The 24,204-nt window shown below is 53.5% G+C and overlaps 3 protein-coding genes across 4 annotated transcripts; 2 read left to right on the forward strand and 1 right to left on the reverse strand.

The window, feature by feature from the left end:
- Positions 1-1,537: 1,537 nt before the first annotated feature.
- LOC119107669 (ras-like GTP-binding protein Rho1) lies at positions 1,538-8,457 on the forward strand. The gene is made up of 5 exons (XM_037231190.1): positions 1,538-1,644; positions 5,620-5,794; positions 6,435-6,635; positions 7,442-7,624; positions 7,874-8,457. Exons 2-5 carry the CDS (start codon positions 5,639-5,641, stop codon positions 7,910-7,912), a joined length of 579 nt encoding a protein of 192 aa, XP_037087085.1. The 5' UTR covers positions 1,538-1,644; positions 5,620-5,638; the 3' UTR covers positions 7,913-8,457.
- A 1,667-nt stretch (positions 8,458-10,124) lies between these two features.
- LOC119107227 (uncharacterized) lies at positions 10,125-12,770 on the forward strand. Its single transcript, XM_037230641.1, has 2 exons — positions 10,125-10,764; positions 11,711-12,770. Exons 1-2 carry the CDS (start codon positions 10,230-10,232, stop codon positions 11,857-11,859), a joined length of 684 nt encoding a protein of 227 aa, XP_037086536.1. The 5' UTR covers positions 10,125-10,229; the 3' UTR covers positions 11,860-12,770.
- Positions 12,422-24,112, reverse strand: eas (ethanolamine kinase 1). 2 transcript variants are annotated; one of them, XM_037230639.1, is made up of 8 exons: positions 24,023-24,112; positions 20,957-21,074; positions 19,790-19,924; positions 17,458-17,720; positions 17,140-17,363; positions 16,119-16,285; positions 14,715-14,806; positions 12,422-14,217 (listed from the first exon to the last, which is right to left on the reverse strand). In XM_037230639.1, exons 2-8 carry the CDS (start codon positions 21,062-21,064, stop codon positions 14,157-14,159), a joined length of 1,050 nt encoding a protein of 349 aa, XP_037086534.1. In that variant the 5' UTR covers positions 21,065-21,074; positions 24,023-24,112; the 3' UTR covers positions 12,422-14,156. The 2 variants fall into 2 exon arrangements, with proteins under 2 accessions (XP_037086534.1, XP_037086535.1); XM_037230640.1 differs by lacking the exon at positions 24,023-24,112 and adding an exon at positions 21,675-21,832.
- Positions 24,113-24,204: the final 92 nt, after the last annotated feature.

Here is a 24,204-nt window from a genome sequence, read left to right on the forward strand (position 1 = left end):
ATGCTAGTAGCTGGCCGGCAGCTGGTGTTGAGCCAAAGACTCATGTCCAGTGAGAACAGCATTGTTAAGACATTGCATGCGAGCGAAGTCGGCAAGGGTGTCAATTTTTTGTAAATTATTTGGGGGGGGGGGGCGAATCGAAGGGCCGACAACCTACCACCCCTCGCCCCCCCCCATTTTTTCTCACCGGATTTAGCCCACTTTATTTTGATAAAAGCAATGCATGTTTTTAATCTTTGTATAATTTATAAGAAGTATCTAATTTAAGCAGTATAGAAGTCATGCAGGGTTGGATCGAGAGAGCAGGCACTGGGACGCACACATCTCTTCTGATCTGTAGGTGAAGGCGCCCTTTAGGGGCCACCTCAGGGTGCCGTTGACACTCTTCTATGGCGGTCATGGGAGGCGGCACGCATTTTGGCTGAGGGGGACGGTGACGGGGTTAGCCATGAAGAGCTCAGGTCATCCCCACATTCCAGAGCTTTTCGTTTTAACCTCACAAACCATTACGTGTCTTATGGCGCTAGGTAAGAGAAGTTTGTTGCATTGTTAATCCCCTCAGCTGTGACTATTTTTATCTTGTGGTGAAAGGTGCCATGCCTTTTTACGTGTTATGATCATGTTTCCCCCTTTTTGTAGTATTACAGCCAAAAACAATCTGAGACCAAACCAACATGGGGCCCCAACTAAAACATGGGGGAGGCGGCAGGGCTCTTACAAAAGAATACAAAATGACACCCGTGAAAGTAGGGGTCGGTGGCGTCTTTGCCAGGACACATGTGCATATCCGACATGAGTGCAGTCTCATGACACTGGAAATCCTGGCAGTTAACAGGTCAGATGTCCGGAATATTTCCGTCGCCTACCTGGGCCAGTGTGTCCGCGATCGTCACCAAATAAGCGAATTAGGTCATGACCATGGATAAGGTTCTCTGGCCTGTCAAGTAAGCACTGAGTACCTTGCCTGATGTCTTTGTTTGTGCTTGTGTGTGTCTGTTGTCTTTTTACACCTGCATATGCAAAGATATGTACCAGCCTGGTGGCGTGAAATGAATTTCATCACTATTGTTTAGCATTACACCTATTGCAAATGATAACAAAAATTATAATAAAAAATTATATAATTATTGAGGGATTATGTGCAAGTTCACGTAGTGAAAAATACGTGTTCGATGCTGACGGGAAGGGCGTTTTGGAGTCACGTCTCCGTTCCTACATCACAAGTAGGGGTAGGTAGTTCCCCATTCAGTTGGGTAGCTTCGGCCCCCCCTCCCCCCCCCCCAACTTTGGGCTTTAGACCCCTTAACTGTGGGAAGAAAGTTGGCCAAATCTGTGGAGAAACCTGTTTGTTGTAAAAGTTTACTTGCAGGCTGGGTATTTTTCCACTGTTCAGCCACCATCTCACTCTCTTAACTTATTTAATAAAACTACGCCCGGATTCACATGAATTTTTGGTATTCATTGATACGACCTTAGCACATCTCTATCCTAACACTTTTTCAAGTGTTTATATTTCAATTGTACCCATCTCTTTTAGGTAACCCCTGCTGCCCTCTGACGGTTGCATTTGAGGTGTGGCTGAGGCGGTGGTGTGCGGCTTGCCGGGCGCTGCTGCTGTTTTTGATAAGACCGAGATTGCTCCCGGTAAGTGTTTAAATCCTTCGGAGGTGTATCATGGCTATATTCGATTTGGTGGTGTTTATGCCTTTGTTACATTTGTTACTCGTCCGGGAGGCTGCAGTTTCACCGCGTCAATTTTGTCTCTCAGGATGACTGATGATTCATTGTGGTTTTGGGCGTGGATGGTGGGTTTGTAATGCGAATGTTGCTGCAGTAATGACGGTCATATGTCTATTAACACATAGGCACATGCTAAAAGTATGTGTGAACCATCTATATACTGGATGTAATGCGCTCCATGCATAGGTAGGTGGTGGGCATTCATCCCCTGGAATCCACAACTGCACACATCATTTATGGTGTTATTTCCTTTGTTGTTTCCAAATCTGGTTGCTTTACACTGGGACAGGGGTTATTCTGCACTGCATTAGGAACCAAATTAGGTGTAGCATTTGTCATAAGTCTGTGATGTGAGGTGAAATTACATGAAAGAACTCATTTGACGGATAGCATAATGAAGCTATGGTAAACAGTAGCCTGAAAAATTGGATCAGGATCAACACAATATACACATTCAATAAGCAGTACATGGCTGGAATGATTACATTCACTGGCAGGTTAATAAAGTGATTATGACACTTAAAGGGAATGTTTCATATTTGTATGAGGTTTTGAACTGGAATTATGATCTTGGGAACAGTTTGGTGTAGTTCCCTGCCCTATCCACAAGACCCAAACCCCTTCAGTTTCTGAGGTACATGCCCATGTGGATGTGCAGGCTATTTCAGGAACTCTTTCAAGGTCACTCAGGCATGCATTATACCTTATCATTATTAGAGTCTTGCTGTTCCTTTGGCCATGGTGTAATCAAGGCTAAGAAAGCTGGGATTCTTTAGTTGTTCATATCTGGCCTTTTTTAGTGTGATTTCCAGATATATCAGTTGCCAAGTGGATTTCAGTCAATATTGTGCAAGGTACAATGATATAACAGAATGACATATTGTCGAGCACATTATGTAGGCATTAGATAGAGTGGTTTGACTTAAAAATGTCCCGATACTTGTAAGTGAGCTTCTTTCATCATATTTTATGTTTGCTGCAATATCCTTAACTTTGGACCATTTCTTTTTAGTTATGTTTAAAATATGCAGAATGCTGCCCCACTGCCAAGATAATGCATGTACTGTAAATGGCTGTTGTATCAGAAAAGTGGACAGTTTTATTTATGCGCAGTATAGATAGTGAATTCCAGTTTGATCATAAGCCAACCCCAATTTTGTTTTATTGGAGGTGGTCATATGAGAAAGACATCAAGGTGATCCAAAAAGATTGTTGACTAGAAATATTTATCATATTGTTGTAAATACCCTCCAGTCTATACCTTCTTATTTGTTCAGCTCCAAAGGTTTGGGTCCATTGGGTTTTGCCTATGTTTTTTTGACATATGATATATTAGGTGATTACCCCATGCAGTGTTTAATGAGTTGTTGAGCTTAAGTCACCCCATTTTAGAATTTATGTGGTGGACTCTTGTCTTGCCTCACATGAAAATCAATTGAAATGAATCTGTTATCTTTGGTTATCCATATTGTAGCTGCTTAAAGTTTAAGTCAGGTCATTATCTGAAAGTTGTGAAAGGTCCCAGAAAACTTCTTAGATAGATATTATTTTATATATATATTGTTTTTATTATCTTTTAATGTTTTCAGTATGTGTTCATGATGGTTATGGTGATGAATTTGAATTTGTGCTATTGTGAACCCAAAGGCAGGAAATGTGTGGTGTGCTGGAAATTGCAAAGCATATGAACAAATAATGAAGAAGGGCTGGCATGGGGAACACATTTGAAACCTTGGGCTAACTTCTAGTGCCAAAGAGGAGTAAGGATGTCAGAGGATGGAAGCTGGTGCACCAACAAGCCAATTTGCATGGGAGATCTATATGTATGTGTATCAGTTGTGACCATGCACCACTTGCAACTCTATCAAAATGTTGCCAACAGCACATAAAGCAGGCTATAAGCCAAATATTTGTTTTTATTTGCTCATTATCAGCTGTGGTCAAAGTTCTCAACTTGGGTAATACCTCTATGCAATGCTGCAATCCTCCACAATTTTGAAGGTATTTTCCACAAGTCTTAAAACAGTGTGACTGCATTTGTCATAATCAGTATTTACATATGCCATCTGCCAAAACTCACTTAGCAAGCATGACCAAACTGTCAGCCTGCACCTCAGCATACACCCAAATGTACTGCTGCAAGCAGAGGGACAGACAGTTTGGGGTCTCATGAGGTGGGTTAGTGTGTTGTTTTCTGCTTTCTGCAGTCAAATTCAGGGATGAAAATTACAGCCTACCATAATGTCTACCAGTGTGTCAATTTTTGTACGAAGTGTAACCTGGCATAAGATACCTATGCCACGTTTATACTGTTTTCTGCCTTTTGCAATTAAATTCAATAGTGAAAATTACAGCCTTCCATATCAGCTACCACTGTATCAACTTTTTCAACTTATCAACCACTTTTGGTGCAAGTGTAGCCTGACATAAGATGCTTATGTTATAGTCATGATTGTTGATTGTCATGGAACCCTGTGTAAACGAAATAAACATTTTTCACTGGTTTTGATCCTCACACATCAGAAAAAATACACCATGTCATCCATTCTCCAAATGTACTCCCAATTCAGTTGAGTCTTGTCCACCAAACAATTGTTTGAAGTGAAAGTTAAGCTAGGCATATCCATGAATGATGTCTTAATTTCGAGTCTTAGCAGTGCTGATTGTGCAAGACCAGGTCCCCTGTCCTAAATGGTAATATAAGCAGACATTGTCCCACAGGATTCATCTAGTTTACATACTCTATAGATCATGGGTTTTGACCCATCTGGCACAAGCTGTAAATGGGGCGCTGCTTAAACAACAAAATCACAGCTGATTGCTGAATGTCTAATGTGTCTTTAGTGGAAAGTGTATCAAAGGTAATTAAGGAAGTCACCCTTTTGGTCTTTTTGAGGGCTAAGGCTTTATGCCTGTTACTCTGGCCTTTGAAGGCTGTCTCTTTTCTTGGTATCAGTTATGTGGTCATTTGTCCTTGCTGTATGTGGCTGGACACATTTCATATGTGTGCTGGCTGCATAAGATTGTGTGGGCACCCTGTAACTCCAAGGACAGGTAGCGAGCTTGCAGCCAAGAGTCAGGGGCTTGAGTTGATTTGTTAGTTTTGTTTTGCTTCCCCCTCTGTGGCTTATATCGCAGGTTGCAGTGTGTGCTCATGGCTGCAGGAGTCACATTTATCAAAATTTTCAAAAATCTGGGACCTTTGGTGTTAACTTGGAGCACTAGCTTGGGACCATCCCATGGAATACATTTGGCGCACCGTGCACTTCATGGCGTGTCAAGCTGTGGATAGCCTCAGTTGGTGGAAGTCATTGTGAGTCTGGAGTCCTTCTGCTGGGTCATCAGCCTTCATTATATGAGAAGATAATGGTCACACGATGTTATAGAGCAGACATGAGTTATATTTTGAATACTTGATGTTCCAGTCTGTGCTTATGGTCTGCATATGGGTATAAGCACAGCTCAAAATGTAGAGTATTGAAAGTATGACCAATGCAACATGACATCATCTGACCTGATAGATAGAAGGCTGAAAACTCATCAATAAGAGCTGAGTTTATTTTGCATAAAAAGCAGGAAATGAATGCCTTTTGCAAATGTCTGTGGAAGTCTCACTTTTTCAAAATGCTAGTGGCTCACCAGTGGTCTTAGGTTTCTGATGGCTTACAATCATTCTTGTTGGGTTCTGGTAATGATCAGGGCATCCCAAAGTTTTCTGGTTGGGTCTGTTTAGATTATCTTAATATTGTTCAGGTGACTGAATAGTCAGACTTGGATAGTAAAGGGCAGATGGTAATTAGTGCCCATAAGTGATGCAAAGATATCAGCTATTTCACCACATAGCATCTCTTAACACATTGCATGTCCTTGCTTCACCAGGCATTGAGTCGGCTAGAGCATGGCGGCCATCCGGAAGAAGCTGGTGATCGTGGGCGACGGCGCCTGCGGAAAGACCTGCCTGCTGATCGTGTTCAGCAAGGACCAGTTCCCCGAGGTGTACGTGCCCACCGTCTTCGAGAACTACGTGGCCGACATCGAGGTCGACGGCAAACAGGTGAGCTTTGGTCGAAGGCTTCGAGAGGTCAGAGAGCCGGCAAACTGAAGTCCCGGCTCCAGGGGACGGTCAGCGAACTGGAGTCCCGGCCCCAGGGGACGGCCGGCGAACTGGAGTCCCGGCCCCAGGGGACGGCCGGCGAACTGGAGTCCCGGCCCCAGGGGACGGCCGGCGAACTGGAGTCCCGGCCCCAGGGGACGGCCGGCGAACTGGAGTCTCGGCCCCAGGGGACGGCCGGCGAACTGAAGTCTCGGGCCTCCAAGGGACGGCCGGCGAAGCTGTTGCCTTGTGTGCTGTGTACAAGTCATGCATGGGTTTGTGTTGCGTTCGTGTTGTGCGTCTTGTGGTCGTCGATGGCGAGGATCTTCGAGATGGACATCAGTTTCGTGATAATTGCTTACATCCAAGTATATGAGATTACTTCTTATGCATGTCCCAACAAAGCAGTGATCAGCTCCAATGGGCTATGCATGCCATGCTGTAATATGGAACCGTATACTTTTGCCCTCCCTTCCCTCATTCCCACTGCATTCACAGTCTCTCTGAGCCTTTCACCATGTGTCAGCGTGAGCAAGGGTGCAAGAATTGAGGGGGGGGGGGGGTGACCTTTGTTGTTTCAGTTTGTGGTGTATGCCAACAGGTGGAGCTGGCGCTGTGGGACACGGCCGGCCAGGAGGACTACGACCGGCTGCGGCCCCTCAGCTACCCGGACACGGACGTGATCCTCATGTGCTTCTCGATCGACTCGCCCGACTCGCTCGAGAACATCCCTGAGAAGTGGACGCCCGAGGTCAAACACTTCTGTCCCAACGTGCCCATCATCCTGGTCGGCAACAAGAAGGTGCGCCGCCGGCGAGGCGCTGGTCAGACCACGTCGCTCCGCTGCAACGTACCGGCCAGCTCGCAAATAGTCTGCCCGTCGGGGCAGAATGTCTCACTTCCGCGGGGGGCTGCTTGGCTGTATATGTGCGAGGTTCATGTTTCATATTATTAAAGAACAAAGTAGAGGTCTCGTTATGGAAACATTACATGCCATCAACTGTATGGCTTGGTGAGTGGTCTGATGTCGGAAAACGATGGTCAGTTGTGGTTAGCAGATGCGGAAGTCACTCTGCATTGTTGCTCGGCTCGTGGGGACTGGGACAAAGCACACGCATCGTTATACTTTGTACATGTTCAGCATACTTGTCGACTTTATTGCTGGATGTGCCTTTGCATCCCGTAATTGTTTGATACCCTCTGAATTTTGATCATTTTCCCGATCACGAATTCATTAGGATGGGCTTTTCGGAAGTTCACACTTGTGTTTTGATGTACTTCTAAACACATGGATTCCATATCACTTGGGTGGTCGTCGCGCCCTATAGCCCACATCATCACCATCGTCATCATTGAACACCAAAAAAGCAGTGCCTAAATCTGGCTTTGCAATGGCCGTGAAAAGTGCATTGAGACCTGGAATGTTGTGATTACTGTGTGAATTTCGTACATATTTGCCGTTACCGTGACTGAGATGGTAACGGGAACACACTTTCATTAATAGTTCTGGGGATTGTGGTTTCTCCATCTTGGGGGTGGGAGGGGGGGGGGGGGGGGGGGGTCGTTGGAGCAACATCAACGCTCACTGGCATACGTCTCTTCCCGCAGGACCTGCGGAACGATCCGAACACCATTAAAGAGCTGAGCAAGATGAAGCAGGAGCCGGTGCGGCCGGAGGAGGGGCGCGCCATGGCTGAGAAAATCAACGCCTTCGCCTACCTTGAGTGCTCGGCCAAAAGCAAGGAGGGCGTCCGAGAGGTGTTTGAGACTGCCACGCGCGCGGCCTTGCAGGTACGGCCCTACCTGTCTCGCTTTAGATGCGCTGTTGGGTTCGTTGAGGCGCCTTTGCTTGGTGATTGCACGAATGTTTCAAAGCTCGGCCAATGGTGCTGGTGTTGATTCATAAGTTTCGTTGCCTGCACTGTTCACCTGAGCGACAGCACGCCCTTCGGACTAAGCCTAGCTGCGTCGTGCCTGTGTCCCCGTCCGCCGGCTGTGTACACACTGGTGGCCGCTCTCAGCGCCACCTCCCGTCGGCAGGTGAAGAAGAAGAAGCGCGCCCGATGCCGGCTGTTGTAGGTGGCTCGGCCGCTGTCAGGACACGCCGCGCGGCCGGCCAGCGCCACCCAGCGGCCGACCAGCGCTACCCAGCGACCGGCCAGCGCGGCCCAGCGGCCGGCCGAGCGCTGCCCGCTTCCCGCCGCCTCGCTCTGATTCAATAATCCGGTGATTGAGCGTCCCGGTGCGGGCGCGGCGTCCCTCCTCTCCCACTGTCGCCGCTTCCAGACCCTCGTCTGCCTCGCGCGCTCGTGATTGGCGCGCCGCGCGTCGCCGCCGCCAGCGCGCGCCCCCAGCGGGCGCGGACGCCGGCGCCGAACGCTGAGGGTGCGGCCCGCCGCTGTCAGGGACCGCGCGCAGCCGCCGGCCAGCAGGGCCGATCGTGCCGGGAGCCCGCCGCCGCCGTATGTGACTGTCAATGTGTGGCATTGTGTAATCAGTATCCGCAGTAGCTAAAGCTATCGTTCCGTCGCAGCAGGCGAATTGTCACAACTGCGATGATGCTGAGATGTTTTGATATTTCCATGGATCCTTCGTACCAATAAATTTATTTTAAAATCACAATATGTTCGCTTTCATGGGGAGCACAAACGTACCACCGAACACTAGCGTTAAGTGTAAGACAGATTTTATCCCGGTCAGTGGGGCACGGCTAAACTCCCGGTGCGTGGTGTCCGGCGTATACACTGCGGATGAGAGTGGGCGATAATGCGTGTGCCCGTGCGTATAGTATGCATGGAGTGTTTCTGTTGAACTAAAGTGCCCCAACCTTTCTAGGTCCCTTTCTCCTAAGCGCTGATTAGATAGCGATGTACTCCATAACCAAACGTCAACACTCAACATGAGCCATGTATCTTCTTCCTTCTTAATGTGAACAGGATCATACAAGCAACGGTCCACAAAAGCGTTCTGCACATCGATTTTATTCTGGCAACTTTATTGAACCGCGGTATCTCACTGGTGACTAACAGGTCATTGTAAGTGGGATCACTACTCCTGTTTTCGTTTCGGGTCAGTCATTGTGGCGCATGGCACTACCGGTGTAGACACCATCTTCCATCCAGTGCCTGCCTGCTGATGCCGTCTTAATTATTTCTTTCTTGAATCAGACATGGGTCACTCCGTCACCATTCCTTAAGGTCCTCGTATTTTCCCCTGCTGGGAAATCTCACTGCCCCCAATGGGAATGCCAGTTCAAGACAGACGATTTTCACACACCATATATCTTCTCGCCGTGCTGCAGTCCTGGGTGGCGTAAAGATCGCAGATGGACGGCCACGGCAGCAATGAAACAGACCGGATCACTGGAAAACGACACATCTTAAGGGCTAGTTAGGGGCTAGCCTCCTGGCTAACATGCTTATGTTGGTCCTAAATGACGGCGATTGATGTGCAAATGGGACATGAGCAGATGATCAGGATGTGCACCTGACTAATTGGCGTCGCGTGCGCTCGCAGACAGTCCCGGTTAGTGTCATCAGCGCTAAATACCGCTGTTGAGAATAGGCGTGCCGTGCGGGCGGTCTGTCCCACACCATGCGGGCCGATGTCGTCCATGGTCTGGGCTTTAGCAGCTCCAAACATCTGACAGATGTCTGCCTGGAGTGAGCGGATGCGCCCAGCTCGGCTACCAGACTCCGCTCAGCAGGACCGCTAGCAGCAGGCCGCAGTCTGCCCGACGGCAGGCTCCGCCCGTGGCCAGCCCGGGGGGCAGCTGCGTCGCCGCCGCCGCCGGGGCCGCCGCCGCCCCGGCACACCGGGCGCAGTCATGGCCGAGCTCGCCTCGCTGATCCCGGCCGGTCGGGCCGACATCACCGCCGAGTGGCTGACGTTCGTGCTGGACCGGCGGCCAGGTGGCGCTCCGGTTGGTCCGCTTCGCTTCGAGGTCACGCTCGGCGCCGCGCCCGGTACCAACTACGCCACGGCCGTGTACGCTGTGCACGTGACCGGCGCCGACGGCGAGCAGCGCCGCCTCATCGTCAAGCTGCCGCACGACGACCCGTTCGGCCGCTTCTTCTGCTTTGCCACGCGCTGCTATGAGCGTGAGATCCTCTTCTACGACCGGCTGGTGCCGGCGCTGGAAGCCGCCCGCGGCGGTGCGCTGCCCGTGCCGCGCTACTACCACGGCGCCACCGACGGCGACGGCGGCGTCGTGATGGTTATGGACGACCTGCGCGCCGCCGGGTATCGCATGCCGGCGGCCGGCGCGCGGCTGGACCTGGCGCACGTGCGGCTGGTGGTGCGGGCACTGGCGCAGACGGTCGGCGCCGGCCTGGCGCTGCAGCGGCGTGCCGCGGAGGGGGACGTGCTGTGCGAGCCGCTGCTCGAGATCGGCACCATGTGGCGCGGTCCGCGCATGGAGGTCGACCTGATCCGGGCCGGCCTGCGCGGCTACGTCGGCTTCCTGCGCCACTACTCGGCGCAGCACGAGACGGCGCGCCGCCTGGAGGCGCTGCAGGAGTCGGCGCGCGACCTGATGATCGTCGGCATGCACGGCGGCGGCACGCTCCGCTCCGTCTGCCACGGCGACCTCTGGAAGCTCAACATGATGTTCCGCTACCCGGCGGACGAGCCGGCCGGCGCGCCCGACGGCGTCATGTTGCTCGACTGGCAGCACTGCCACGTCGGCAACTTCCTGGTGGACCTGTTCTCCGTGCTGGTGAACAACACGGACGCGGCGTTCCGGCGCCGTCACACCGCGGATGTGCTGCGCTTCTTCCATGACGAGCTGGCGCTGGCGCTGCGCGAGGCGGGGCTGCAGCCGTCGGACGTGGGGCTGAGCCACGAGCAGCTCGTGGCCGACTACCAAGCCTCGAAGAAGGCGGCGCTCATGCGGGTCATCTTCGACGTGGTGCTGCCCCTGGCCGCCGACGGTGAGGACGGCCGAGCCTGACGGCGTTCAATCGCAGCCATTTAGTTCGACAGGGCCTTAAAAAATACCCCGCCTGAATTCGTGTTCTTTCTTAGCTTCCTGTAAATTGTTTAACGTCGGTCGAACAGGTGACCACGAATAGCGCGGGCCTGCGGGCCATGGACGCTCACAAAACGTCCGAGGTTGTGCTCTGCAATGTTCATTGCTGCCCAGAGGGCATTCCGGTTTTTGCGTCGTTGTAATGTGCTGCGGTGTTTTGTGATCTACAGCGACCCAACCTGCCCCACTTTAGCAGCGCCTGTAGACATCAGAATATTGGAACTTCGCTCCGTTAGCTCCACGGTTTATCCCCTCGTCTTTGCGCCCTGCGCTTTCCCCCATTCCGTCGCCCGGAGTGATACCCCGGCGCGTTATTTGTAGTGGCGGTACCCGCTAACCAAAATCCGTTCCCCACCATGCGGTCTGCCCCTCCCACCTCTCTGACACACATGTATGCTCAGTCCCTTGTCAGCGCCGCTGCCTGTGCTCCCAGCACCCACGTCCCGTTGTCAACCCCGCTGTCCGTTCTCCCAGCACACCACGCCCTGTTAACCCCGCTGTCCGTCCTCTCAGCACACCACGTCCCGTTGTTAACCCCGCTGTATTTCCAGCACACCACGCCCTATTGTTAACCCCGCTGTTTGTCCTCCCAGCACACCACGCCCTGTTAACCCCGCTGTCCGCCCTCTCAGCACACCACGTCCCGTTGTTAACCCCGCTGTACTTCCAGCACACCACGCCCTATTGTTAACCCCGCTGTTTGTCCTCCCAACACAACATGCCCTGCCGGTAACCCCGCTGTACTCCCAGTACACCGTATCATGCTGCGGTCCCCTTAATGTCTGTCCTCCCGCTGTTTGCCCTCCCAACACGCCTCGCCCATTACCGGCCGCTCGCCGCTTCGACAGACGCCACGAGCGGGGCCGACCCGGGCGCCCCTCCCGAGCAGCTGGTGGACCGGCTGGTGGAGGCCATGGCCGTGAAGACAACGGACCAGCAGCTGGAACGGCTGCTGCTCGAGCTCGCTGACGAGATGAGCGAACAGGGCGTCATCTAGCCGGCCAGCGCGTGGATGCGGCTGCCGGTGGCCGTGGGATCGAAAGAAGACGGGAGAGGAGGAGAGAGGAGGTGACAGGGCCAGCTAATGGGAGGGGCGTGAGCGGAGGCAGCTACGAAGGTCCACCTCTCGACAAACCAGACGATATTTTCTTGTCGGACTTGACCGGAGGGTTTCAACATAATTACAATTTGTATCGGTATTACTTAGCTTGCATTTCAAAGGCCTGTCCACAATCGGACACGCTTTCGTGTCAATATCCCACGAAAGACTCCGAGTTAATCTGTGTGTAAAGGCAGTGATATCTGGCAGTTCCTGGCATCCAGGCGTGCATATTAAAAAACTGTCGTCGTCACATGGTCCCGCTACCATAAAGCTCTGCGGGATACCTCGCCTCCGCTGGGATGCGAAAGTTTCTGATTCGCATAGCACACCTGAGAGTTAGGATTGACAAAATGTCATGACCATCTCGCGCGGAACCGAGCGCTGCAGAAATGCCAGCAGGAGGCCTCGCCATGAAGGGCCCCTTATAACGGACTGTTATCAGATGGAGAAGAAACGGTGAGTCCCATGGAGATATATTGCAAGGCATGTGGTTTGTAGCGGCGGCCGCAGTGTTACAAGTTTGTTGGCACCACACCCACACAAGTGTCGTGCTGCTGGAATGGTTAGCCGCATGGTTCAACACATCAGTGCGACAGCACAGCGGCGGTCGACAGAAAATACAGCCCGCCACAAAACAAGAATAGGTCGGCCGATGTTACCGGGCATTGCTGATTTCAACATACTACGTCAAATATTTAAAAATCGGACATTCTACTCGACTCATAACATCTAGCCAGCGTAGACTGCGGCAACTGATGAAAAATAGCATGCAAAATAACAGCAACTGAATAAATCCTACTATCATCTCAACGCATTTCCGAACCGCTAACCAACCGTTGCAATACAAAATATGGCGATGGTTTGAAGCATACCTATCATTTGTTATGCCACATATCACACACGCAGACTGCCTCCGCATCATTGCTGATAGTTAACTGCCCGGTGAAGAACGTAGAACCAGACTCATACGCGTGATAGTCACAGGTGTCTTGTCACTTTAGCACCAAGTGTTTTCAAAATGGCTTAATGTGTGACGGAGCAAAGAAACACACAAGAGGTCACTAATACTGGTCTTACATTCTTTATGCGCGCTCTCTCTTGCCGACGTGATGACATGGCGTATTGATGGCCCCTCCGGCCACCAGCAGTCACGAGCACGAGGCACTTTTGATGAATGTTTCGATGCAAACGGCAAGTACATCGGCATACACTTACTATCTAGTTTAAGGCGCGTCGATCAACGCACATGGCTCAGTTCGTCTGAAACGCGGCACGGAACATTTCCAAAGTCTTGGTGTCGAGGCCACCCTCGCCACTCGGCATCAGAACCCAAGACTGCACGTGCACACATGCCAACCGTTTGCAGGCCTCACCAGCGATCTTCTGTGAACCAAGACGGGACCAGTACGGCGTACGCTTAGTCAAGAATTGCCTTACTGTTATCGGTACAGACTATAGAAGGCGGCAATTCTGCCACGTAAAACCATTTTTGCCTACCATGTCATGACAGCGATCATAAAACGTCCCGTTAAAGATATCAGTCATCTCGCCATTTTTACGGCGGCGTATACTTTAGCACACTGTGTCATCCACCGGATGCACGCACGGATATAATTAGTTAAAAGACAAACTCAGCTGACACAGATGGCTCTGATATATCAACACCCCCCAAAACAGCAGGTCTTAGTTTGATTCAAATAATTCTGCGAAGTTACTTTCGAGCACTCCACTTGAAAGTCCTCAGATATTGCTTCCATATTCGCAAGTCATCCAATATTGCAGCAGTCACGATAAACCCCACCTTAATAATTGTGCCAATTTAATACTGACGTCATTATTGTACGCCATCGTGGGCGTCGCCGAAGCGCGGCATTGCGCAATTGTCGCAATCCGATCACGCGTCTCATGCAAACCGACGCCGCCTACCATGATACCGATTGCCGGGTGACTCCGTCGAACACATCGGTGATATGAGCTCGCACAATCAACACCCGGAGGTTGCGCGTGGCCAGACGGCTCGGCCCTCTCCCAGCCCGCGCATGGCGATTCTTCAGGTCCCCGTCCTGCAGCCTCCGGCCGGGCAGCACGGGCCGGCGTCAGCTCCCCGGCCCACACCGGCCGCCTGGAATGGGCTGGAATGTCGCGGATGGGGAGGGGGCGGGGGCGGCGGTCGGCCGGGTCGCCTCGTGACCCTACAGCGTCGCCAGCGCCGCCCGCCTCCGGTCGTACTCTGAGAAGCGGATGATGGCGTACCTGGGGCGGCAGGCGGCGGTGGCGTCAGCACACTGAGACAGACACCGCTGCACGGCGATACTGCGATTTCGGCACCGTTTCAGCCGCCCCAAGTGGACGGTTACTGCGCACAGCAAAAAAGAACACTGGAAGAGCGCGTTACACACTGCAATCGAAGGTATCGTACAACGGAGCGCCTCAGGTAAGCCTTCGTTGATCTCAAGGCTGTTCAGACCAATGCAATCATAAGGTTACGAACAGTGACTCCGTTCAATGCACACTGATAAGGTTAGGTAGGGCACATCGCACGACACATGATCTATACCATCGCCAGCAACTAAATCTGATGGCTGATAGCATAAACGAGTGATACTGTAAGAATGAAATCGCCAAAAATGGTAAGGCAGGTGGCATCCAACCAAAATAATGAACGGGAACTGTCGCAATGCAGTTAAACGGCAAGCATGCGGCGGAAGAGGACGCATTTCAAAACACTCTGCCTCAGAGACAAAGCTTACTCCAAATAGTCGAAGTCGATCTTGGAGAACCGGGTTTGTACAAGAGCCCAAACGCCCCAGTAGAAGTGTGACAGCAGTGAAAACTTGTTGGTCTGAAAACGTTCCCAAATATCAGCTCTTGATACAGCGACAATCGCGGTTATGACTATGGACGGTGCATATGACTGAAATGAATGCAACTTGACATGTCGGAGTGAAAGCTTCGGCCGGAGGCGATCGACCGGTGGCAATAAACTTTATTTTGCTCACAAATGAGTAAAAAAGTAGCTCACAAATTAGTAAAAAAACAAAAAATAAATCACAAATAAAAAATGAGTAAAAAATCACAACTTATATTAATAGTTCTTCAGACCTAAATGCCTTATCATAAGCACCACAGTATGTTTGATTTACGTGCATAGTAACACCAAAGAGCCTTCAGACACAGAACATTCTTATTTTGCTACCTTCAAAAACGCCCCTGATTGCAATGAACTTAGCCGTAGGTGTCCCTCTTTGGTATATTCTTAAAACGCGGTGGTCGATGATCCAATACGTAAATATGCACCTGCACACTATGCCAGAATGAAAAAACGACAAACGCATTTTGCTAATATGCAACAGCTTGTGGAAAAGGATGTTGGAAGCAAGCAGTTAGCACGTAAGCCACTGCTAAACCGAATTTCAGTGAACCTCCCTGCCGACCCTACACATATCAACGCCCAAAGGCGGCGCTCATGCGCCACTGAGAAACTCAGCAGCGGAAGAAAAAACGGGAAGGCAGATGAAGCAGAAATACTCTTAAACTAAACACCACACACTGTCTTTTCCAGCAGCATTCCTATCTTTATAAAGATACGTGGTGAAATTGTGTCTAAGGCCATGCCGTCATATTTTGCAACATCATTAGCCATGTTTCAACCACCCCGTGTCATGTTTAGGCCACAGCCACGTTCACGAACAGGACGATAAATATAAAACACTTGATAAATATTGCACAAAAAGCAACGCGCTAAATAACGCGCAACTGGCCAGCTATGTAATGAATTCCTTAATGACTCATAACCTGCAGGAAAAAGCATAAAGGAAACGTTACACATACGACCCTAGCACACTCATCAAAAAATAGCATCGAAGACGTCGCCGTTGTTGCATGCACCTTCACACGTCCAGCGCGGAAAGCCGGGACACTTGTAAGTTTGACGCAGTGCTCTCACGCATATCAAATAAAAGACTGCCGCGAACACAGCAACAGCGTTTGGTTTCGTGTTTTGGGTTCCGTCACACCCCCGATCGCTGCGCTTGGTGGCCTCAACTGGCTCGCACCATTTTGTCACACTCCGATTGCCTTCAACCAGGCCAGCCGCCACGAGCCGCACGGAACATCCCTGGCAATGCCCGCAATGCACCGCCAGTGCCGCTGACCTGCACGTAGAGCCGCTCGACCTGCTCGTCGCTAGGCTGGACGGCCTGGCCAGTGGGCTGCGGCGCCTCGGACAGACTGGTGTTGAGGTAGGCGGTGAGGTAGCAGCGCAGCCACTGCAGCTGCAGCTCCCGGCCCGGGAACAGGCTGTAGTCCACGTCCTCGGTACCTGAAGCAGGGGCACGCCACCGTCACGCGACACGCGGGGGCTTGTGCTAGGAGGCAAGAGTGCGGCACAGTCAGCTTGCATTCGGCGGCGTCCAAAGCGGTTAGCGCGGAGTGTTCATGGGATGGGCGGCAGCGGATCTTCCCACTGCGGTCCACGAAGTTCAGCGACCGCTTGACGGCCAGCAGGCACGTGGACTTCACTGGCAGCCAGCACGCGAATCCGCAGCGCGGGGAACTCAAACCTGGCCGCCCCCACGTAAAGGCCCAGTGGTCCACGGAATAAGCGACTTGTCCGTGGTAAGACAGCGTTACGTCCATAGCACCTGCAGCGCTACGGAGCGGATACGAAAGACTTCGGCTGTATCCGGTGCTGCATCAGAGGCGCTGGCGAGCAACGGGGGACCACCACGCGTTCACAAGGTGAGACGCGTTTGCTTGAGCATGGCTTAACTGTGACAGCCGGGCATGTCACGAACGGTGAGGAACAGCGACAGCGCGCGTGGCCAGATGACGCACGCCCTCACAGCGGCCCGCACAGAACCGGCAGAACGCGCGTTTCCGAACGAGGCGCACGTGCAACCTTTCCAGAGGCCGTTTGAAGTAACTGATCTCAGAAAGCGACGTTGGCCAGTGTTTGATATGCCCAGCGTCTGGCGGGGGAACGCACCCACGCTGGGCGCGACTACAAGAAGCAAGCGCAGCCACTACAGCCGGCCACTCCACGGCTGAAGCCGGATGCTTGAAACTGCCGACTTAAGCCCCGCCCCTAATCTGGGGCCCAAAGTCCTCCTGCACTGTTGCACGCGTCGGGCACACCACCCATCGGCGCCCTGTCATATTATCACGTGCACTCACCGGCATACTCGTTGAAGTGGTTGCCGATGTCGTACGCCTGGTGGTTGAAGCCGCCGTACTCGAAGTCGATGAGGCAGGCGCGGCCGTCCGGCGTCACCAGAACGTTGTCCAGCAGTCCGTCGTTGTGGCAGAAGACGACCGGCGAGTCCAGCGCCTCTACCTCGGCGCGCAGCTCCTTCAGTTCCGCGCGCAGCTCCGCCGGACCGCGCAGTGCCGATAAGTACCTGCGACGTCACGACATGGGCGTATGACGTCACGGCACGGGCGTAGCGTCGGGGGTATGACACCACGCGTACACCGGTCCGAGCCCGGCCGTACCTCTGCTGCTGTTGGGGGTCGTCGAACGACGAGGGCGCCAGCTCCATCATCTTGTCGAGCGAGGCCCAGAGGCACACGGACGGCGGCGTGGCGCCCGCAGCACGGATCCGGTGCATGCGCGCCATGGCGGCCGCCACCAGCGGGAACACTTCGGGCGCGCGCACCGTTTCCTTGGTGACCGTGCGGCCCGGCTGGTAGCCGTACACCAGGCCATTGCGGAACGAGGCCAGCAGGGGCCGCGCGCAGCCGGCCCGATGCATCATCTGAGGGGAGGGGCGGGGATCACGCGGCGCCGCTTAAGGGAGACGGGAGGAGCGGACGCCACTCGAGCGGGGTGCATGGCGATTTGAAGGGCAACGCAGGGGACCATGGAGAGGGCGGACGGGGGACCACGGAGAGGGCAAGCGGGGAACCACGGAGAGGGCAGGCGGGGGACCACGGCAAGGGCAGGCGGGGACCACGGAGAGGGCAGGCGGGGGACCGCGGAGAAGGCACGCGGGGGACCACGGAGAGGGCAAGCGGGGGACCACGGAGAGGGCAAGCGGGGGACCACGGAGAGGGCAAGCGGGGGACCACGGAGAGGGCAGGCGGGGGACCACGGAGAGGGCAAGCGGGGGACCACGGAGAGGGCAAGCGGGGGACCACGGAGAGGGCAAGCGGGGGACCACGGAGAGGGCAAGCGGGGGACCACGGAGAGGGCAAGCGGGGGACCACGGAGAGGGCAAGCGGGGGACCACGGAGAGGGCAGGCGGGGGACCGCGGAGAGGGCAAGCGGGGGACCACGGAGAAGGCAAGCGAGGGACCACGGAGAGGGCAAGCGGGGGACCACGGAGAGGGCAAGCGGGGGACCACGGAGAGGGCAAGCGGGGGACCACGGAGAGGGCAAGCGGGGGACCACGGAGAGGGCAAGCAGGGGGACCACAGAGAGGGCTTGAGAGATAAAGTATGAGTGAATTGCAGTGAACCATCGGGGACAAACAGTTTTGGCGGTACGTGTAGAGACGGCGCGACCTTTTGCAGCATCGAGTATGTCACTGCAACAAAAAACTAATGAGATCGCGCATACGGTCATGCAGCACACACAGCCGGATAAAAAGAAACGAATCCGATGACTGAACTGGAGTTTGCACAACACGTAGTCGGAATATTTCTGGAGCCAAGTGTCGCTTCCGCGTAGACCTCTGCACTGTTACAAGGAGAAGTCTACAATTCAGGCCCACTCGGTGCTTTTGTAGTACACACTATCCACATAAAATGGCTACCCAATCCGCACACCAGGGAGCGCAAAAAAACGTGGCGCACGCGCGGGTTCGTGCTCCTCCCATCATCCCAGCGCACCTTGACCCGAGCGTAAACACAGCAGATACGCTCGCAGCAGCGAAATGTATGCGACAGCCGCCAGCAGTAAACAGGTGCGGCACCGGGCAACAACCTTGAGCTGCAGCCCGCTCGCCGGCAGAACAACAACAGAGCGGCAGAAAGCGTCCGGAGCTGGAGCCCGAGCCGCATTACGGCTTAGTCACAGGCGCAGCGCTGATAGCGCCCCAAGATACATGGCATGCTGTCAAGGTCCGAGCTGGTCGCTACCAGGTGCACTGGGCGCACTGCCGAAGCACCGCTGTCGAGAACAAGCAAACTCGTTTGGCCGGTTAGTTCTAGACTGTACGCGGTGTATCCCGGGCCCATGTCGTCTACCACTGCTAGTGAAACAGCCGCCATCATGTCCGGAATAAGCCCGCCGAGACTGCGCAAGAACAACGCTGACGCGTCTGACTGCGGACCTCATCTGAAGCCGACCCTGCCTGCGACGTGTTTGTGTATTAGGGATGAAGCTGGATCGCTTACCCGAGACTTTACACATACACGCCTAGCCTCTGGCGCTTCCGCGGCACAGTGGCAGAATGCTCGTCTCCCGTCCAAAAGTCATGGAGTTGAGACTGGCTCGTGGAGCCTCCTCCTCCCCGCCACAGCCCGCGAGACAGACCGCGCCACCGGCCATAAGAGCCATACGCGCTGCAACCAAGTCAGCATACGCCACCGCACACCCGCGCTTTTGCAAGCATAGCGCTGAAGACTTCATATGCCATGCCACGATTTCATGGGATACACTGGAAAGGAAACCCACCGGCTTCGATACGTCCCTGGCAAATTGGAAGCTCACTCCAGAACAAATCCATACGTTTACGGGTGGACGTCACTACGCTCCTCATTATCATCATCACCATCAGCATCAATCTCATCAACATCACCATCACCAGCAGCAGCAGCAGCGAAGCAGCAGAAGCAGCAGAAGCAACAACACCAATAGCGGCAGCAGCCGCAGTAGGCTGACCTGCATGTTGCGCTTCTCGGCGTCGCGGTCAATGAAGAGGTCTGTGCCGTCGCCGTACATGCGAAACAGCACCATGCCGTCCCGGTCACCGTCATGGCAGCAGCCCACCAGCGTGTTGGTCAGGCCCGTGAACTTCTGCCGGGCAACAACAGCACCAGCAACAATAACTTCATTGTAGCAGGGGCATTAGCGTCAGACTTAATATATGCACAAGCGGCAGCAAAACATTTACATAAAGCCTCGACAAACAAGTCGTAAATTACCTTCAACAAGCAGGGATCTTGGCTGTGTGCCAGGGAGCCTGCCTGTCCGTCCAACGTATACATAGCGTCAAATATAACATACAGTAACATGCATACGTACACCACCACGCACGCACCAACGCAACGCAAGCCCGCACGCACGCACGCACGCACACGCACGCACGCACGCACGCACGCACACGCACCACTGCGATATATATATATATATATATATATATATATATATATATATATATATATATATACTATATATCTTATCTCTCTCTCTCTCTCTATCTCTCTCTCATCTCTCTCTCTCCTCTCTCTCCCTCTCCTCTCTCCCTCTCTCTCTCTCTCTCCCTCTCCCTCTCCCTCTCCCTCTCCCTCTCCTCTCCCTCTCCCTCTCCCTCTCCCTCTCCCTCTCCCTCTCCCTCCTCCCTCTCCCTCTCTCCCTCCCCTCCCTCTCCCTCTCTCCCTCTCCCTCTCTCCCTCTCCCTCTCCCTCTCCCTCTCCCTCTCCCTCTCCCTCTCCCTCTCCCTCGCCTCTCCCTCCTCCCTCTCCCTCTCCCTCTCCCCTCCCCTCTCCCTCTCCTCTCTCCCTCTCCCTCTCCCCTCCTCTCCTCTCGCCTCTCCCTCTCCTCTCCCTCTCCCCTCCTCTCCTCTCCTCTCTCCCTCTCCCTCTCCCTTCTCCTCCTCTCTCGTCTCCTCTCTCTCTCTCCTCTCTTCTCTCTCTCTCTCTCTCTCTCTCTCTCTCTCTCTCTCTCTCCTCTCTCTCTCCCTCTCTCTCTCTCTGCTCTGCGTGTGCGCGTGCGTGCGTGCGTGTGTGTGTGAAATTATAAACATGTTTGGAATAACTGTTCCCACCGCTGCGTTCCGGTGTCAACATCGCAACATACATCAAACGGAGACGAACGGCAGCCACGCACCTGCAGCTTCATCGCGTCCGGCTTCCAGTCGGGCTGCAGCACGCGCAGCATCTCCCGAATGCCGGCCTCATAGTCCAGCGGGTCCAGCACGCGGTCGAAGCAGCGCATGGCGGATCAGCTGCAGAAGTAGGCGCACAGGTTAGCGCCCGCCCTCGATTCGGTTTGCCCGCGCAGTACACACGCAAGCACAGACGGACGGACGCACGCGTACACGCACGCCCACGCGGCACGGACGAGTACGCGCACGTGCGCGCGCACGCCCGCGCACATCCGCACGCATAAGCACGGACACACGCACACGAGCACGCACACACACACGGCTGGTATGGTCTGAAACAAAACAAGCGAATCCATTTCGCAAATCCATTATTCAACAAATTTTCAAGTTTTGTTCAGGCTATTGCGACAGCCCAAGACCTGTTTCAGCATGCGGATTCAATTACTTGTATGTTGTTTTATAAGTCGCTTTTAATAAACCATACATCCTTTTGACAAGTTCACATATTAACTTCATTTTAATTTTGTTCATGGATTACTTCAGTGAATCCCAGATTGGGCACTGCAGGGCGTTTCTGGCCTGACACCTAGCCATGGTCTAGCCATCCGACAAAACAAACGCGGCGGGTGACCTGTTGATGAGTGTCTGAGATGCACGGCACCGCTGGTGGGACTGAGAGCGGCCGTGCTCTAAGCTCGGCGAGATCGACAGCTAACGTACCACAAAACTGAACGCCCTTCACAGATACCCTGATCCTCAATAACCACGCCGATCGCCGATCGTTGAAACACGTGGCACGACGGTAGTCACACGCGTCGTAAAACCAGCGCCCGAAAGCGGCAGAGCGGCGTTCAGCAGCGCGAGAAGTCCGCCCGCCCGGTTCGACACCGCACCGACCACGAGTGAAGCCCCGACTGGAGCCGGTCGGACCGGCGGACGGGCAGGTGCAGCGACGGTGACCGGGCCGGACCGTCCAAGGTCGGCTGGCGTGGAAGGACGGGGGAAGGGGGGGGGGGGGGGGAGAAACGCGCTGCGTTGTCACGCAGCTGTTTCGCGGCCAGGTGTCGCAACCGGCCGCCTACATTGGCGTTGCCCACCGGCTCTGAAGGGCCCTGGCGACGGCCGCCAGGACCGCCGCCACGCTGCCGCTGCTCGGGAAGGGAAGATCGTCCCGAGCAGACAATGACGGCAATCCGCGAGGGCCGGCCACGGCGCGAGTACATGCCTCGGGGTGCCCGTCTCCCCCAGCAGACGGGACGCCAGCACACCGGCAGCTGGAGATGCTGCACTGCGAACAGTACCGGGACCGGCTCCGTCCTGCCTGGTGCAGGTGGTGAGGCGACCCCGACCAGTGGCCGGCGCGCAGCTAGTGGACGTCCACCGCCGCGGCTCCGGCCATCTCCGCCACCAGTGGGGCGATCCAGAGCCCGACGAGGAGTGGTACCGGTCGGCTGGTCAGGCCCGATTCTCTCGGCTCTCGCCGCCCCGCTCGCCGCACGATGGACAGAGCGACGTCGCGTAGAAACAGAGTCGACGCCTTCTTGGGCCAGGGGGGTCGACTCTGTCATTGCCAGGCAGGTGCAACGGGCCGACAGTTACTAGAGATGAACCCGTCCGGAGATCCCCGAGAAGGAGGACAGCGCCTCCCAGATGGCCGAGCTCAGGGGAGAGTATTGCCCCAGTGGGGAGCATTGCTCTAACAGAAGGCACTGTTCCCAATGAAGAGCACTGCCCTGGCAGGGGGCACTGCCCCCCCCCCCCCCCTCCCCACCCAGAGTACCGCTAATGCCGACTTGCTGTCGGCGCAGGTCACAAGATCGTCATCATGACTGGGTGCTCCAGGAGCAATGCCAGTGCTGCTCCAACTCCGCCACTCAGAACGTCGCTGGCTAACGACCTGTCCACCTGGACCCAGGTGGTGCCACTCTGGCAGGGCGGCAAGATGTGCGGCAGCCTGCCGCCACTGTCACATCATGTCAATTTGCCTCCTTTGGATAAAAATTGCAGGTTTTACAGATCACTCCACACCAATACAAATCATGGAGCCATTCTACAAACATATGTGTGCATGACTCCTCCCAGCCATCACGCATCATCTTCTTCACATCCACACAACTGTTGGTGATGACTTTCCTAGCAGTGGCCTTGCTTATCAAAGCATATCTAAAAATCATTGGTATCTCTGCTCAGACATTTCTTCAGCTTCTATGATGGCATCTGCTATATCCTTGATAATACTTATGTGATGCAAAACAGGATTTTATGAAGGCCATTATACACCAAACTGACTTCTCATTTAGGCTAAAACCCTAACATAACTGCTTTTCCTCCTAAATTAACCATACCACTCACCAGAAAAGATGGCAGGGGGAAAACCAGTTATGTGAGGGTCTTAGCATAAATGAGAAGTCAGTTTGTTATATAATGGCATTTACAAAATCCTGTTTTGTATCACATAAACAACATCAAGGATTTGGCAGATGCCATCATACAAGCTGAAGAAATGTCTGAAGAGATACCAATGATGTTTAGATATGACAGAGAATGAGCAGGACTCTGCTTTAAGTTGGTGGATCCTATAAGTGTATGAAGCAAAACCACCGCCAGCTGCTTTATGGCCATTTGTGGATATTCCAATTAACCACAGTTCAAGCACATCCTGATTGAAGCCTAATGGGACATCACCCAGGTTTCTTTATCTACTTATATATACTTACAATCAGGCTAAAGCAATTGCAATGTTCAGCAGGATGCAAGACATTGAGCAATGATGGCCTGCCAAAATTACATCCATGGTGTCATACTTTTATTCACTCCTATGTGAAATCTGTGCACTAAACCTGGGAAACATATGTACCAAACCCAGGGCAGGCCAAATTGCACTGAATTTAAAAGAAACAGCTTGTTGGGCAAAGTTGAGCAATTCTGCTAACGCGAGCTGACTGTGTCCGTTCTATGCCGCGCGTAGAACGCTCACGACGAACATTTTCCTTCTTTTAAAAAATGTGAACCGATTGAAGAATACCCAACATTCAATAAAAAAATACTCGGCCGGGTAAACATCTCACCAGAGTACGGGAAAATCACAACAAAACAACCAAAGAATTATCAACCCGCACACGACTTGCCAAAAACCAAAGGCCGGCGCACGCAATGTCTTCGCAGGCCACACCACACGTCGACAGCGAGCGGAAAAGGAACATAAATGTCTCACATGCGGCAGCTTGCCTGCCGACGTCGGGGAAAAGCG

The sequence above is a fragment of the Pollicipes pollicipes genome, unplaced genomic scaffold (assembly GCF_011947565.3).
Source record: "Pollicipes pollicipes isolate AB1234 unplaced genomic scaffold, Ppol_2.1 Scaffold_6686;HRSCAF=7923_pilon_pilon_pilon, whole genome shotgun sequence".
NCBI classification, from domain to species: Eukaryota; Metazoa; Arthropoda; class Thecostraca; order Pollicipedomorpha; family Pollicipedidae; genus Pollicipes; species Pollicipes pollicipes.

Bases quoted from the DNA above. Each gene is read 5' to 3' on its own strand.
- LOC119107669 (XM_037231190.1), top strand. From the start codon at position 5,639: ATGGCGGCCATCCGGAAGAAGCTGGTGATCGTGGGCGACGGCGCCTGC. The intron at 5,795-6,434 runs GTGAGCTTTGGT...GTATGCCAACAG, and splicing joins TCGAGGTCGACGGCAAACAG to GTGGAGCTGGCGCTGTGGGA. The intron at 6,636-7,441 runs GTGCGCCGCCGG...CTCTTCCCGCAG, and splicing joins TCCTGGTCGGCAACAAGAAG to GACCTGCGGAACGATCCGAA.
- LOC119107227 (XM_037230641.1), top strand. From the start codon at position 10,230: ATGTGGCGCGGTCCGCGCATGGAGGTCGACCTGATCCGGGCCGGCCTG. The intron at 10,765-11,710 runs GTGAGGACGGCC...CCGCTTCGACAG, and splicing joins GCTGCCCCTGGCCGCCGACG to ACGCCACGAGCGGGGCCGAC.
- eas (XM_037230639.1), bottom strand. From the start codon at position 21,064: ATGCGCTGCTTCGACCGCGTGCTGGACCCGCTGGACTATGAGGCCGGC. The intron at 19,925-20,956 runs GTGCGTGGCTGC...GTTGCCCGGCAG, and splicing joins CGGACGCGATGAAGCTGCAG to AAGTTCACGGGCCTGACCAA. The intron at 14,218-14,714 runs GTAAGCTTTGTC...CTGCCGCCCCAG, and splicing joins ATCGACTTCGACTATTTGGA to GTACGCCATCATCCGCTTCT.